We start from the raw sequence: 14,209 nt of genomic DNA on the forward strand, positions 1-14,209 counted from the left end.
TGCTTCAAATAAAATAATTTAATAGTAAAAAAAATTAGTCAATGAAATTTTATAGTACATTCTTCAAATTAACAATAAATATCGTTTTGTTTGCTAAGAACAAACAAATTTTTGATGTGACATCTATGAGATAGTGTTTTAATTATATTCATAATAAACTCTTTGTAATAACAATAATTACAATAATGAATAAGAGTATTTTTTTTATAATAAATATTAATTATTTGAAAATATAGAAAACATTAAAATTAAAATGTTCTTTGGTAGAAGATGTATAGACCAAAAGACTGCATATGTGGAATGCTCAAAAATCGAGAAAAGTGCACATATTTTTCAAAATTCTATAACTTTGTCAAAAAAACTCAAATCGATTTGAAATTTTGAGGGCTTGCATAGAACAGTTCGAATAACTATTTTCTATTTTCAGAAAGTACAAAAAAAATTTTTTACGAATTTGGCAAGTGTTCAAACTTAACAAATTTTTTCACCATAAAAACAACCTATGATAAAAAGCTAGATTCAGTTCGCCAGAAACAAAGTATTGCAATTTGATCATATGTAACTAACAGTAGAGAGTTCAGTTTAGAACATATCAAATTTTCATGCAATTTTAATGATTTTTCGCAGTTCTGTGAACATTTGAATTTAGACCTTTTCTTTGTAGATTTCAAAATTTTCGCAAACTTTTGACCGGTAGTGTATGTACCAATTAAATTGATTTAAATTTACCAAAACAAAATCTTAACTTTCAGTGGTACAATAGCCCATGGAGGGCAATCAGTGGTCTGTTCAGGGAAAATTTACAACCATTTAGAGGTACCTTCACAAAATCAACTTAAAGAAAAAGGGTAGTTTCACAAAATACTTCTAAAAGAGCAGGCTCTAAGATTCTTATGTTTTCATTAAATTCAAGTTTTAATTTAATTGTAGACAATGAATTTTACGGATATTTAAATTTGGATACGGATTTGGATTAAGCCCAAAATTTTATAACAGCAAAATTGTTATTGAACATATGGAGAAAATATGAATGAAAATTTACCAGTCATAGATGATTTTTATTTGTAGAGACAATTTTTGAAAATATTTTCTTATTTACTGTATTTTTGTGTTGAATTTTTAACATAAAATTTAATTTTCACAAATTATGTCTACATTTTTACAAAATAGGTACCTCTTAAAAAAACCTAGACAGACCCCTGACAATAGTTCAATGGTCAACCGAACCACTGAACCCCTAAGCATGCACGGCACTCATTTTATTGACCCACTGAAGGTATAAAAAGCTGAGTCAACCTTGCCTGTTTTGAGTATAGAATGCCGGACCTATGGCCCAGAAGGACGAAACGTTACCATTGAGTCATTGGGTTTCTAAAATATCTACTTTTATCTAACTTTTATTTAAATAAGAATGAATGGTAAAAAAATTATTAAAAATTAAACCAAAGAAGTAATACAGTAGAGCGCCGATTATCCGAACCCTTATTATCCGAACTTCCAATTATCCGAACTATGTCTGAATTCATTTTTTTTTCTTAAAGTTTAGAATACTTTTTAACCTATCGACAATTTTTCTATATTAAGAAGAATAAATAATATCCCCTACATCTGAAGACTATATTTAATTTACAACCTTTTTAGCAGTTTTCTTGTAGTAGCCGTACATACATGTATTGTGATACAGTTAAACCTACATAACCCTTTACAACTGAAAATTATCTTCCAAGAATGCGAGCTTCATTTTGATAGTCTACAATGGTAGGAATGCAGAAGGAGTTTATGAACAGATAAGTGCTGAAGTTCTATAATTGGGGAACGGGTAGTTGCCACTTATGGTTAATTATTAGTGTTTACAGTGCTTGGAATCTTAAATCTTGGAATAAAATTCTTAACAGAAAAACAAACGAAACTGAAGTTTCTGAACCAGTAGATCATTCGGATGAAAATGAAATTGTTGCTGAAATTTTGAATGAAAATCGGAACTGCACGCAATTCATTAGATATTGCAATGAATTGGCTAGAACGTCAAAAATGATGTTGATCCAGTTCAGTTGACTTTTTAAAGAGAATAAGGGATATATGACTGCTAAAAAAAAAAAAAAAAAAANAAAAAAAAAAAAAAAAAAAAAAAAAAAAAAAAAAAAAAAAAAAAAAAAAAAAAGAACGCATCTTCTTTGAAACGAAATTTTTGCTAAATTTCTTTCACAATGGAAAATAATAAAAAATGTGGTAAAATCAGTAATTGACAAAAAAATTATAAAAAACTGAAATATGTATGATAAAAATAATTCAAAATGAAAAAAAATTAAAAAAAAAATTTATTTAAAATATTTAAAAATTGAAAAAAAAAACTTTTAAACACGCCAGAGCTACTTTAGATAGTACTGCCAGTCCTAAGCCTACAAAGGGTGCAAAGGGAAGTTAGTGCAGAAATAATAATCATTTACACTAGATTTTAAACAACTTTCCAATTATCCGAACTTTTCATTATCCGAACCATGTTCGGTCCCGAGCAGTTCGGATAATCGGCGCTCTACTGTATTTTATTATAATAATCAAGAAGTCATCTAAAGCATTTTTGGGAAGATTGATTAATATAAATAGCATGTTTGTCTTTTTCCAACAAATTTCAATAGCAATTTTCTCTCTAAGTACCTAGTATAAACATGTGATATATTAATAAATATAAATTTTTACTGAGTGTAAATCAATAAATTATGCAAAAAATGATATTTCAAATAAGAAAAAGGTTTCTTTTGAGTGGCAGAAACCCATTCTGTTTAATTAGTTGCCATTTCTGTTTACAGTAGATAAAACTGCCTCATCCAAATATATGTGACAATTCTGTTTTCTAAATTATGATAGAATTTTATCACTTTTAAAGTTATTATTTTATTAGAAGTTATTAATACAACTTTTCTTCAAAACTTTGATTAGATTGCACCCTAATTATTAAATAATTAGGGTGCAGAGGAAAATATAGGTCAGATGGCTTCATTTTTAATAAAAAGACTGCAATTTTTACCAATAGAAACAAATATGCAAAGTAAGTTACACCATGATGCACAAAAATCCCTCTAGCTCACACAACAGAATTGAATCTTAGATTGATTATAAGGAAAAAAGGTAAATAAATTGATAATTTTAAGATAAATATTAGAGAAGGGAGTGTTTCACACAAATTAATTTAAGCATCATAATTTACTTGAAGGTATCACATATCAGCAAACCCCATTTTTACAGAAGAATGTTATGACTTAATACTAATGCAATATTTTATCATTCTATTTTATGTAACTAATATCAAACTTTCAATTGAGTATTTTTCAAAGACAAAAATCAGAACTAAAATACTTAAGCGAATGAAATAACAATTATAGTAAGCTCTGATGCAAAGGAAAGGAACTAACCTGTCTCCACCTATTGCGACGCCTTCATAAACACCATTTGTAGCTCTAGATACGATGTTGTTTAATTCATTAGACATTCCACCAGAGCGTGAGACGTAAGCCACACTGAAAAATATTATGATTATCAAGCTTTATCACTCATTTCATGAAATGAAGAAAAAAATTTTTTTTTCCTAATGCCCTTCAATATAATATAATTCTGACGGGTATAAAATGGAGAGAACATTCTTTCAGAGGACACCACATCTGCTAACGCTACCCACAAAGTAAGAAGGGAAAGAACATTCTGATCAGGATTTGAACCAGGGACCTTTCTGACATGAGCTCAAATCCATGACCACCATTTAGTCCAGTCAGCAGGCCTTAAAAATATTACATATGAATGTGAAAAATATTTTAATTTAAAACTTAAAATAAATAATTGACCATTGGGTTTGTAGTACAGCACTGACCACATTTGATCCCTTTCTTTCTTCACTCCTCACGCTTTAAAGATATTTAATTTAGAAATTAGGAAATCCATTAACATATTTTATTAAATAAATAAAGTAAAATTGGATTTTAAATGGCAATTAACATAATATCTATTATGGATGCCGACCGAACTGTGTAGGTGTAAGGTAACTGGCCTTGCATCAGAAAGGTTCTGGGTTCTGATCCTGGGCAAGGCATGGATGTAATTTCATTCTCTGTACTATCTGTTCTTATTGTGGGAGCAACGCTGACCCAGCTAATAGGGTGCCCCTGAAAGAGTGATTAACAAATCTACCCTGTAAATGCCTGAATTGATGAAATATCGACACAGATGGGCATTGGAAATAAAATTTAAAAAATCTATTATGACCATATAATGTAATAACCACATGGTAACATAATCTATATTTTATTTCATCTCAAATGACATGCATATAGATATTTTTTTCAAATATAGAAAAAAAATACAAATTTTTCAAAGGAAAACTTCTAAAAACGGTGCTTTTTTAAACTTATTTTCAATTAAAAAAAAATATGTAATAATAATGAGATAAAGTACATTATGCAAAAAACATGATTTGAAGTATTTTTTTCTCATTGCAGACACAGTTTTACATTGTTAAAAAAACTTTTTTACCATATGAAATACTGAAGATTTTTTTTTATTACAAGCCTTTTAGAAGAATTCAATGAAATAATAACATGAACCACTAAGTTACAATATTTGAAGAGGACAAAATTGAAGTAAACAGTCTCAATAGTTCTTTAAATTTTACACATGAGAAGAAAAAAAATCTCATATCTGTTAAATAAATGCAAAAAGATTAATCACTTTAATGCTTTTTCTTCTTTTTGTCTCTTATTTTAAATAATTCTTAGTTTATTCACTTTTTATAGGAACATGCAGATTATTCTTTTTATATATTTAATTTATTTGTTGCAGTTATATTATTTTTTTTAAAATTAATCATTATAATGAAAATGGTATAATTCTGATGAAGTGTTTATTTTACATCAAATACTGAAGTATTTAGATTACATTAAGACTGTGAACCTCTTTCAACCGATTGGACATTCATTAGAATGAATGTCCAATCCACATTAGAATGAATGTCCACTCACCACCCAGGCCTATGAAGTTTTGAAGCCAATATATTATCCATCATTCCACCCGTGTTTCCTATTTTAAAACATCCTGGTTTGATACCACCAACCTAAAAAATAAATTTAATTCTTTTTCAAAAATATTTAAAAGATGATTTATTGAAATCGATCAAATACTGAAACATTATACTTAGAAGGAAGATACCTAAAATACCACTCATAAATTAACCTTTCCCCTTACCAACTATTTTAGAAAAAAAAAATTCAAAATTTTTTAAAATTTTTTATTAATAAATACAAGGAACTACAACAAAACATAATGCATAAGTTTTAAGTTAAAATTTTAATTTTTTTAATGTGCAAGAAACATTTATTTTACTATCAGTTTACTATCCAGAGTTATCTTGGGAAAATGAAAAAAGTTCAATATTAGTCTTTGTCATGGTTCATACAGAGCTAAGAAGAAGAAATCCAAGGAGTGCAAAATTTTAAGGACTTATCAAAAATTAAAAAAATTTGCGTAAAAGATAACTAGACAGTTTTTTTTAAAATAAAAAAGCAGTTATTATAAGGAACTCGCAAAAATGTATAGTTTGCATAATTTTTTCTAGCCCTTTTGAAATAAATATTGACTTTGTCAAACTTCATCAAGAAAAATAAATAAAGTTATCACTTTTACACATAAACACATTTTCCAGTTTCAAATATTGTAATAAATCTTTTTGAAGTACAGATGTTAAGGATTAACATAAAAACCTACCAATCTTATATTTTTAAATCTGAATACATAGGAAAATCTAAGGCATTTCATACAACAACAAAAGAAAATGACAGTAAATTATTAATTAAGTTTGCTTGTAACGTGTAAAATTAAAATTATTTGCTGTTCTTTTTTTCTNAGTTTGCTTGTAACATGTAAAATTAAAATTATTTGCTGCTATTTTTTTCTTCTAGCTCTTGCAATTCAAATTTTTTTCTTTTAAAGTTTTTTTTAAACTATTGTTATTAGTTTCCCTGTTTGGACAGCAAATTCATCAGTGTACTTAGTAAGTTCACCTATGCAACACAATAATCTAAGGAGTTTCTTAGGACTAATTTAGAAATATAAGTAGTTCCAAGTACTCCTTGGAGACTTTTTAATTTACAAGGAGTTTCTAAGGAGTCTGTATGCACCCTGGTCTTTCTATGATAATCTGAAAACAAAGGACTACACAAAGTGATACTTTTCAAATGTCAGCGAAGGAATACAACATTCTGTTTTTTTTTTCTTTCTTCACTCTTAATGCTATGTAAATTCAGCAACCATTGTACATGAAATTGCACAAAACACGTGTGCAGTCCAACAATCCTACAGCAAAACTCCCAATTAAAACTTGACAATCTTTCAATCACAGTAGATTATGATTTTTGCTTCCGACCGAGTAAAAACGGGATAAAACAAAATGTATCGACAAATTCTGCCATGCCCCAATTTTCCCCAGAGGATAAATATTTGCAATATATTTATCCTCTGGGGACTCGGGGGGGACTCGAGTTAACTCAGGATCCCCGAGTTAACTCAGGGATCCTAAGTTAACTCGGGATAATCAGGAAAGCGGCTAAGCTCATTACTTTCCGTGTTAGTTCAGCATTAAAATTTATTGCAGAAATTTTGCCAAAAGTGTGACAAGGAATGCAATTGGAAAAATCACTTTCAAAAGTGCAACAGTAACATAAATTTTAAGTGATTCTTTTTTTTTTTTTTTTGTTAGAGGTTTAATACCCTTACAAGCAGACTTAAATAAAATGAGAAAAATTCTGCAAACACAATATTGCAACTAAAAAACTTCCTGCATGCATTGATTAACTCTTGTAACTAGTTTCAATCCTTTCATTGCCACTTCATTTTGGCAAAATTTGTTTAAAAATCACAAATTTTTTTAAAGTATGTTTCATTTTTATAGGACTCTATGGTGATTCATAACACAGAGAGAATTTCAAAAAAAAAAAAGCTGAAAATAGAAACGTTCTGGGCAAATACAATTTTTTAATAAATGGAGAAATACCTGATATTTCAGCTACAAAAAAAAGTGTACGCAGGAAGCATTTATCCACAGAATGCATCAACATTTTAATAAAATTATCGATGCAAGTTTTTATTAATTTATTTAAATTGTGTGAATATGTCACAATGTGAGATTTTTAAGTCACACAAATACGAATCTTGAGATTTAATTCTAAAATCGTGTAAATGCGAATATCAATGTTTGATTTTAAAATAGCATTAATAAGAACCTCGATATTTGATTTTAAAATCGCATTAATAAGAATCTCAATGATTTTAAAATTGCATGAATACGAATCTTAATATTTTATTCAAAAATCAGGTGAATACGAATTTCAATGTTTGATTTTGAAATCGAGTAAATGCTAATTACATTATATAAGTTTTAAGTCACTTGAACATGCATCATAATAGTGGCTTTTAAATAATGTGAATACTAAACAAAATACGAGATCTCAAATCATGTTTGCATTGGTAAAAAAAAAAATTTAAAATGAATTCCTTTTTATCTTGGAAATTCAAAAAATACAAATTTTATTTAAGAGGTGAAATTTTTCTTCTTTTTCAGAAAAATTTTCCACAAACATTTTTTGAGAGCAGTGTTGATGTATATTATATGGGTCTGCTTGTAAAATACAAAGTTATGTGATTTATCAATCAGAAAATACAATTGTTATTCTAATTTTCAAACTTGATTCTTCTAGTTATAGATTTTTAAAATGCAAACATTAAAGTTTCTCCAATTAAGAAGAAAAGATTCAAATTAAATCAACCTTGAAGTTTACGCTCTGTGTGCAGAACAAATACAATTTTGTAATGTATTTAAAATTGTTTCGATAATTTAAAATTGTTTCCAAATAAGCAAAACAGAATTTATATATTAAAAAATATCATAAAGTTATTAAAAAATAACTTTAAACTATCCATACTTTTTTGGGTGGATTTTGTCAGGAACTTGTCGATACGTTTAGGTCTAGACTAACTGAATCACCAATAATTAAATTAAAATTTTGATTTGGCGCAATGCAAAATAGAAAGGAGAGACAATTTAAAAAAAGGAATATTCATTTATTAAACCACATTTAGTACAGAAAAAAAAATTCTCTGCTTTTGAAACAAATGCCAGTCTTGCTCTGCTCGAAAATAGATTCAAATATTTTAAAAATGCGATGTTTTTGATATTGGCAATGCATGTTTCATTTATTTTCTTGCTTGCGTCAGCATGGCTAAATTTTATCTTTCAAAGTCCTGATATATTTCTTTAAACATATGCAGCGGAACCCCAGTTTTCCATTGTCTGTTGCGTATGTTACCCCGCTTCCTACGTCATTTTCTGCTGGTTCGTAAAAATCGCCTGAACCGGTAATTTTAAATTTTCCCAGATTTTAAGTTACCCTACTTCAGAAAATCTCGCTTTATACAGTTTAACACATCAGAATCCTTTTTTCGTCATTTTTTCGAAATTCGCCAAAACTTTTCTTCTTCCTTTCATTTCTAAAAAAAAAACCTTGTGACTTATTATTTATTTTTATAGGATTAGCTTTTCGCAGAAAGGCATTATGGGAGCTTAATTTGTAAAATTAACAAGTGGAATTTTTTTTTAGCAAGTGAATATTGTAATTATCCAATCATTTAAAGAATGTTATAATAAACAATCGGTTAGGCAATCATTTGGTGAGGCAATCATTTCCTTTTCTTGATTTCTATAACCTGCAAGATGATTCTAAAGCAAAAATAAAAGTTCCTGAAGCTCTGAATTTGCTTTCCGATGAATTGGACAGTATCAAAGCAAATGCAACAAATGGGCTAAATAAAGCTGTTCAGGCTTAATTGCTTCTCGGTATCCAACAGGAACAATGGCTCTGTTGCATGAGAGATACGAAGTTGATGACACGTATATCAACTGCAATAAACGTCCTACTATCTTTCAATTCCTTCAATATCAGATTTAATCCCTGCTCCTGATGATAGTCAGGGCGCGTAGCCAAATATTTCAACAAAAAAATAAGCACTTTTTAAGTCCTTTTTATGCACTATATACATTAACAAAATGCAAAATAATTGCATGATCATGATAAAATAATCAGTTTTTGACAAAGAACTCTTTACTTGATTATATTAGCCATTATAAAAAGATAAAGAGGTTTTTCGGTACAATATCGGGAGTAGGAAAATGAAGCCTGAAATTGAGAATATCTTGCAAAATGCAGCAGAGTTGCACATAAGAGTGCAATAATCTCACCGAACTCAGCTCAGTATACGCACATGCAATCCCGCAAGCATTTCATCAAACAAGTAAAATGATTGATGCTTTTATGCGCTATGGACAGACGGTACGCATTGTCTTTGAATGAATTGTGAAAGCGTTGAATAGAACAATGTGAAAAGCACGCTTTTGCATAATTCGTGGCAAAAATCAACATGGTAAAGAAAAAAAATCTCATTTTTTGAAAAGGGAAAATAAGCAAGTTTTAAAAACACCGAAAGAAAATAGCACCTTTAGGGGCATTTAAATAACCAAAATCAAAAATAAACAACTTTAAGTACTTTTTAGAAATGCTATGCACGATGAAGATGAGAAAAATATTGGAGGCTTCACCCTCATCTAATCCAGAGTCTGAAAGCATAAAATCTCTCAAACATTTGCGAATATAAACCATAAAGCAAACAATAATAAGCACTAAAAGCGCTATTGTTGAAATTGTATCTAAAAACATGTAAAGATTAATCATTTTTTTCAGAGACCATCTCGTGACAATTTTTGAAGAATACACTTAATTTTTTTTTATTTCTTTTTACCCCAATTTTATGTTATCCTGCTTCGTGTATTTCTTAATGCTAATAAATCCGAAGAAAAACTAAAAATCTGGGTTCCACTACATAACAAATTATTGACCAGTCATAAGTTAACTCGTCATCGCACTTGCATTATCTATTTCAATTTAGGAAACTCTGGGTGATATAGAATATTTCAAAATTTAATTTCATTCCATTCAGCATAAAAATTATTCAAATTTCTTTAGATTGTTTTAAGTACTTTACTTCCATATTCAATTTCAAAATAATAGCCAGTGATATGACATAGCTTGTTGCTAACATTGCCGATCAACAAAATGCTAACACAATTCTAAAATTAATAATAAAAATTGACTTTAGTACAATTAGAATTAAGTTTAAAACCAAATTTACTTAAAAATCAATGTCTCAAACTTCAGTATAGTTGAGGAGAATGTTTCCTACTGTTATTAATAATAAAATGTTGTGAAAAGTTTTTAATATTTATTATAATAAAAGAGCCATAAGAAAAGTGATCAAAATAAAAAGATCTTAGTACAAAATTAAGACTATAATGGAAAACTTACAGTTGCAGGTCCAATAATAGTGATGCCTTTACTATCGGCCAATTTAATCAGTTTTCGAGTCATGTTTTCAGGTATACCTTCAGCAATAATGGCAATGACTTTAATCTAAAAACAAACATCTATTAATTACAATCATAAAATATTTGAAAATAATAATTTTTCTAAATTTTTGATACAAATACCACTGGATAACACATTGAATTATATCAATGACTAGTCAAAGTAAAGAATTCAAAAAATTAGTTTTCCAACCAAAAAATTATTTTACTCTGCATGTATAAAAAAGTACACCCAAAACCTTTCGAGTCGCAAATTATTTTGACCAACAGTATATGAGCGGAATAGTTTGTATGATTTTAAAATTAATTTTCAGAGAAAAATAAATACACCTTGTCATTGAACAATGCTGAAAAAAGCAAAAACCTTCTAAACTTTTTATATAATGATCAAATTTTCAACCTTCGTGACTGGATCCTTAAAATATAGAAGGTAGCTGCTATCTAGAAAATATAGATAATGTTTTTTTAAAAAAAATTGTTTTTAAAAAGAATATAACAAGACCAATAGGTACCTTGTACTCAAATTAATTCCATTCCCTTGACTTTTCTCTAAAATTTTCAAGATGGGCAAAATTTCTTGCTTTTCCCTGTTTATCCCAATTTCTCTCTTTTTTTCCTGCGGTTAATAAAACCTGGTCTTGCGAAAAGATCGCAGTCAGGGTTAAGGATTCTTAGAATAAATAAATGTGCAGTTGTGTGGGCTGTAGAGACAAGCTTATCGGGTAAAAAGGACCCAATCATCCCTGTGGCAGAATTTTCTTGGGATTTCTGCGACAAACTTCTCTAGCACTAATATCTTTCTGCAAGATGCTTTTTATAATAACAAGTACGCATGTTACTAATTAAATTTGAAGTAATAGAAACGTTGCATTCACAATAAAAAAAACCTTTTGAATTAAATAAAAATTGCATTTAATTTTTAAATTATTATGTAATGTTTCTTTTTCATATTATTCTAATACAATGGCGAGATTCTCCCATTTTGTACGAAGAAAACACACTAATTATTTCCTTATTCGCATTTCGTAAAACATCTCATAAAAAAAAATTACAAATCTTGTAATCCGTAGCAGTGACTTCTGAAAACAAGATCGACGACGAAATCACGCTGATCGGACTCTTCAAAAGGGGGGGGGATACTAAATGCTTGTTTCGTTTCGAGATCCAGTTGTTGTAATAAATAATATCGTATTTAAAATGTAGGATTTTAAAAACTGTGTGAAATAAATGACTTCCCCCCCCAAAAAAAACGATAGAATCAATGTTTTAAAAATTAAATATTCATAAGCACGATTCGAATTCCCCATATTGTCAGAAATATATCGGGATACTTAAAAATCGCGGGAAAATCAATATCAATAAACTGAAAGTGAGAGCGTCTAAAAGAGATTATTTAATAGCGCAATTTAAATTTTACGTGTAGAAATAATATTGACTGAAAAATAACAGGAATTTTAAAAATCTCATGGAATTCAGTAGCACAGCACATGTAATAAAAAACCCGAAAAACGGTGAAATCGTCACAGCAAAAGTAAATAATTGATTTCAGTTTCGAGTATAGAGTATAATTAAATTTTATTAAAAACATCGGGATTTGTTTCTTTTAAAAATGTGAAAATAGAGCGTGGATCAACAAGAATATCGGTGCAAAATAAGCGTGTCTAAAGAATGATTTCTGGAGGGAAAAAATCGTTCAAAATTTCTGCAGAAAAGAAATTTCTTTATTATTCTATATTTTTCATTCTTAAATTAGAATAGAAAAATCAGGAACATTTCCTTTCTCTCTGATGTGCTAAAAAGGTATCTTTTAAATATAATTTTAGAGAGAAAAAAAATTCTGCAGAAAGAAAACCAAAATTCCTTACTTCTTAACAGAAAATTCTTTCTGCAAGAACTCAGCAACATTCTGCGACAATGTCGCTGTGTCGCCGCGATTCTGCCACGGGGCCAATCGTCTACGACCAATCATGAGTATTTTACTTTTTTTTATATCCATCGTTGAAGAGTCGACCAGATTTTGGATTTACAACTACTCATGTTCAACTCTGTAGCCTTGTAATTTTGAATCCAATCCAGAAAACAAGGAAACTCCTGGATTAAATATTGAGAGAAACTTTGTGGAGGACTTTTCGAGGGAACTAATCCGCATTTGTGTTACGTTGAGAGGAAACCCATGAAAACCGGATGGCAAGGGGACTCTAAAGTATTATACATCGATCCCTAAGGATATTTTACATCACGGTGGTCGGTGCGAGCTAGGTGCGGAATTCAAATCTACCAGCCATTGCTGGGATTCTGTCCCAGTTCACCTGATTCGATGGAGAACGCTCTATCCCCCGAGCCATCACGGCTCTACATTCAAGTTTGAAAAATTTGTTATGCAAATTCATTTTAACACATTCTGGATCATTATCACAAACATATACGTGATAATACGATCTTCCATTAACAGTTCTTGCTATCATTTATCTGAGGCTATTATTTCTGGTTCCAGTGGCCCATGATCATACGAACGTGACCTCGATTCAGTAAGCTCAATTCAAAACTAATTTCATATTATGGAATTTAATTTCTTTCTTGAGTAAAGGTCTATATTTAACTTCTACTTTATGTAATTTCATTTCCTCCTCAAGATGTACAGTCTGCAATATATATATATATATATCACCATGAATAACTTTCATTCTAATGATCACCTCATTGGAAGGAGATAGCTCAATACTATAAGCCAACACGGTTCAATCATGAGTATTGCATGAAAGCTGCATATAATAAATGCAATAAAGAAAATGGGGAGGATAATTTTATTCTTCAAAAAATTAAGCTTTCATTAAAGAAACATTACATCATTCATTTCAAAGAGTAAAATAAAGGAATGTGATCATCTTTATTGTCATGACAACCCTTTTGTAGGACAAATATATTCATATAATTTGACATCATTTCTGCTAAAAGAAAAACATGACAGGGACCCCCTCAGAATTTCTTGTCCTGTATGTTAGAATACAGTGAAAAATATGGAATTTTTCTTAAAAACTAAGGCCCTATTTCAATGAAATTTATACTTTTATTAAAAAAAGACATAAGGAAGAAATATTATATTCTTCTTTCGTAAAGGTTGTCTAATAAAATTGTGTGTCCCTCAAAAATACATTTAAAGTGTTTGTTTCGATTTATAAAAAAGCAAACCCAGTTCACNTCACTAGCAAAAAAAAAAAAAAAATGGAAATTGGCAACAGTAAAGATCACTTTCAGAGTTTAGAAATTTGTAACAAATCTTTAAATGGACCCCATGTTTTTCTAGTTCGATTCCTGGTTATAATGTGCTAAAAATTTCTCACAAAATTTTAATTTATGGTGCATTTGTGCGATCAAAATGACAGCTACGACAAAAACAAAAGACAGAGTGACAACTGATATTATATAATTATTAAAAATGGATAAGAAAAAAATAAATTAAACATGCACTTTTTGATTGTCGAGTATAATTTGAATAGATCACGGTCAAATAATTTCTTCTCTTTTGGTGATCAGAATTGGTTGCCCAGATCATGAACTGATGGAGGTTTTGAAGGCAAAGCCATAAGCCAACAAAAAAAAAAAAGATCATCCATGGTTTCAAAACAAACTGAAATGGGATGCCTGTTCTGTGAAATTCAGTCAGCCATAAAAATTTCAAACAATATATTATAACATTCCATCCATGGACGACAATCAATTGCGCAATTAGGTTGTTATTTTTGTGAATTTATGTTG

The 14,209-nt window shown here is 29.2% G+C and overlaps 1 protein-coding gene across 6 annotated transcripts in view; it reads right to left on the minus strand.

Moving 5' to 3' along the window:
• LOC107443062 (ATP-citrate synthase) overlaps positions 1-14,209 on the minus strand; it is an 87,190-nt gene that overhangs the window by 27,150 nt on the left and 45,831 nt on the right. For all 6 annotated transcript variants that reach the window (XM_043053237.2, XM_071178085.1, XM_043053236.2 and 3 more), the window contains exons 17-19: positions 10,395-10,499; positions 5,007-5,098; positions 3,411-3,515 (exon numbers count right to left, since the gene is read on the minus strand). In XM_043053237.2, coding sequence (XP_042909171.1) covers positions 3,411-3,515; positions 5,007-5,098; positions 10,395-10,499 — 302 coding nt within the window. The remainder of the gene's footprint in view (positions 1-3,410; positions 3,516-5,006; positions 5,099-10,394; positions 10,500-14,209) is intronic.

This window comes from Parasteatoda tepidariorum, chromosome 2, assembly GCF_043381705.1.
Source record: "Parasteatoda tepidariorum isolate YZ-2023 chromosome 2, CAS_Ptep_4.0, whole genome shotgun sequence".
In the NCBI taxonomy this organism is placed as follows: Eukaryota; Metazoa; Arthropoda; class Arachnida; order Araneae; family Theridiidae; genus Parasteatoda; species Parasteatoda tepidariorum.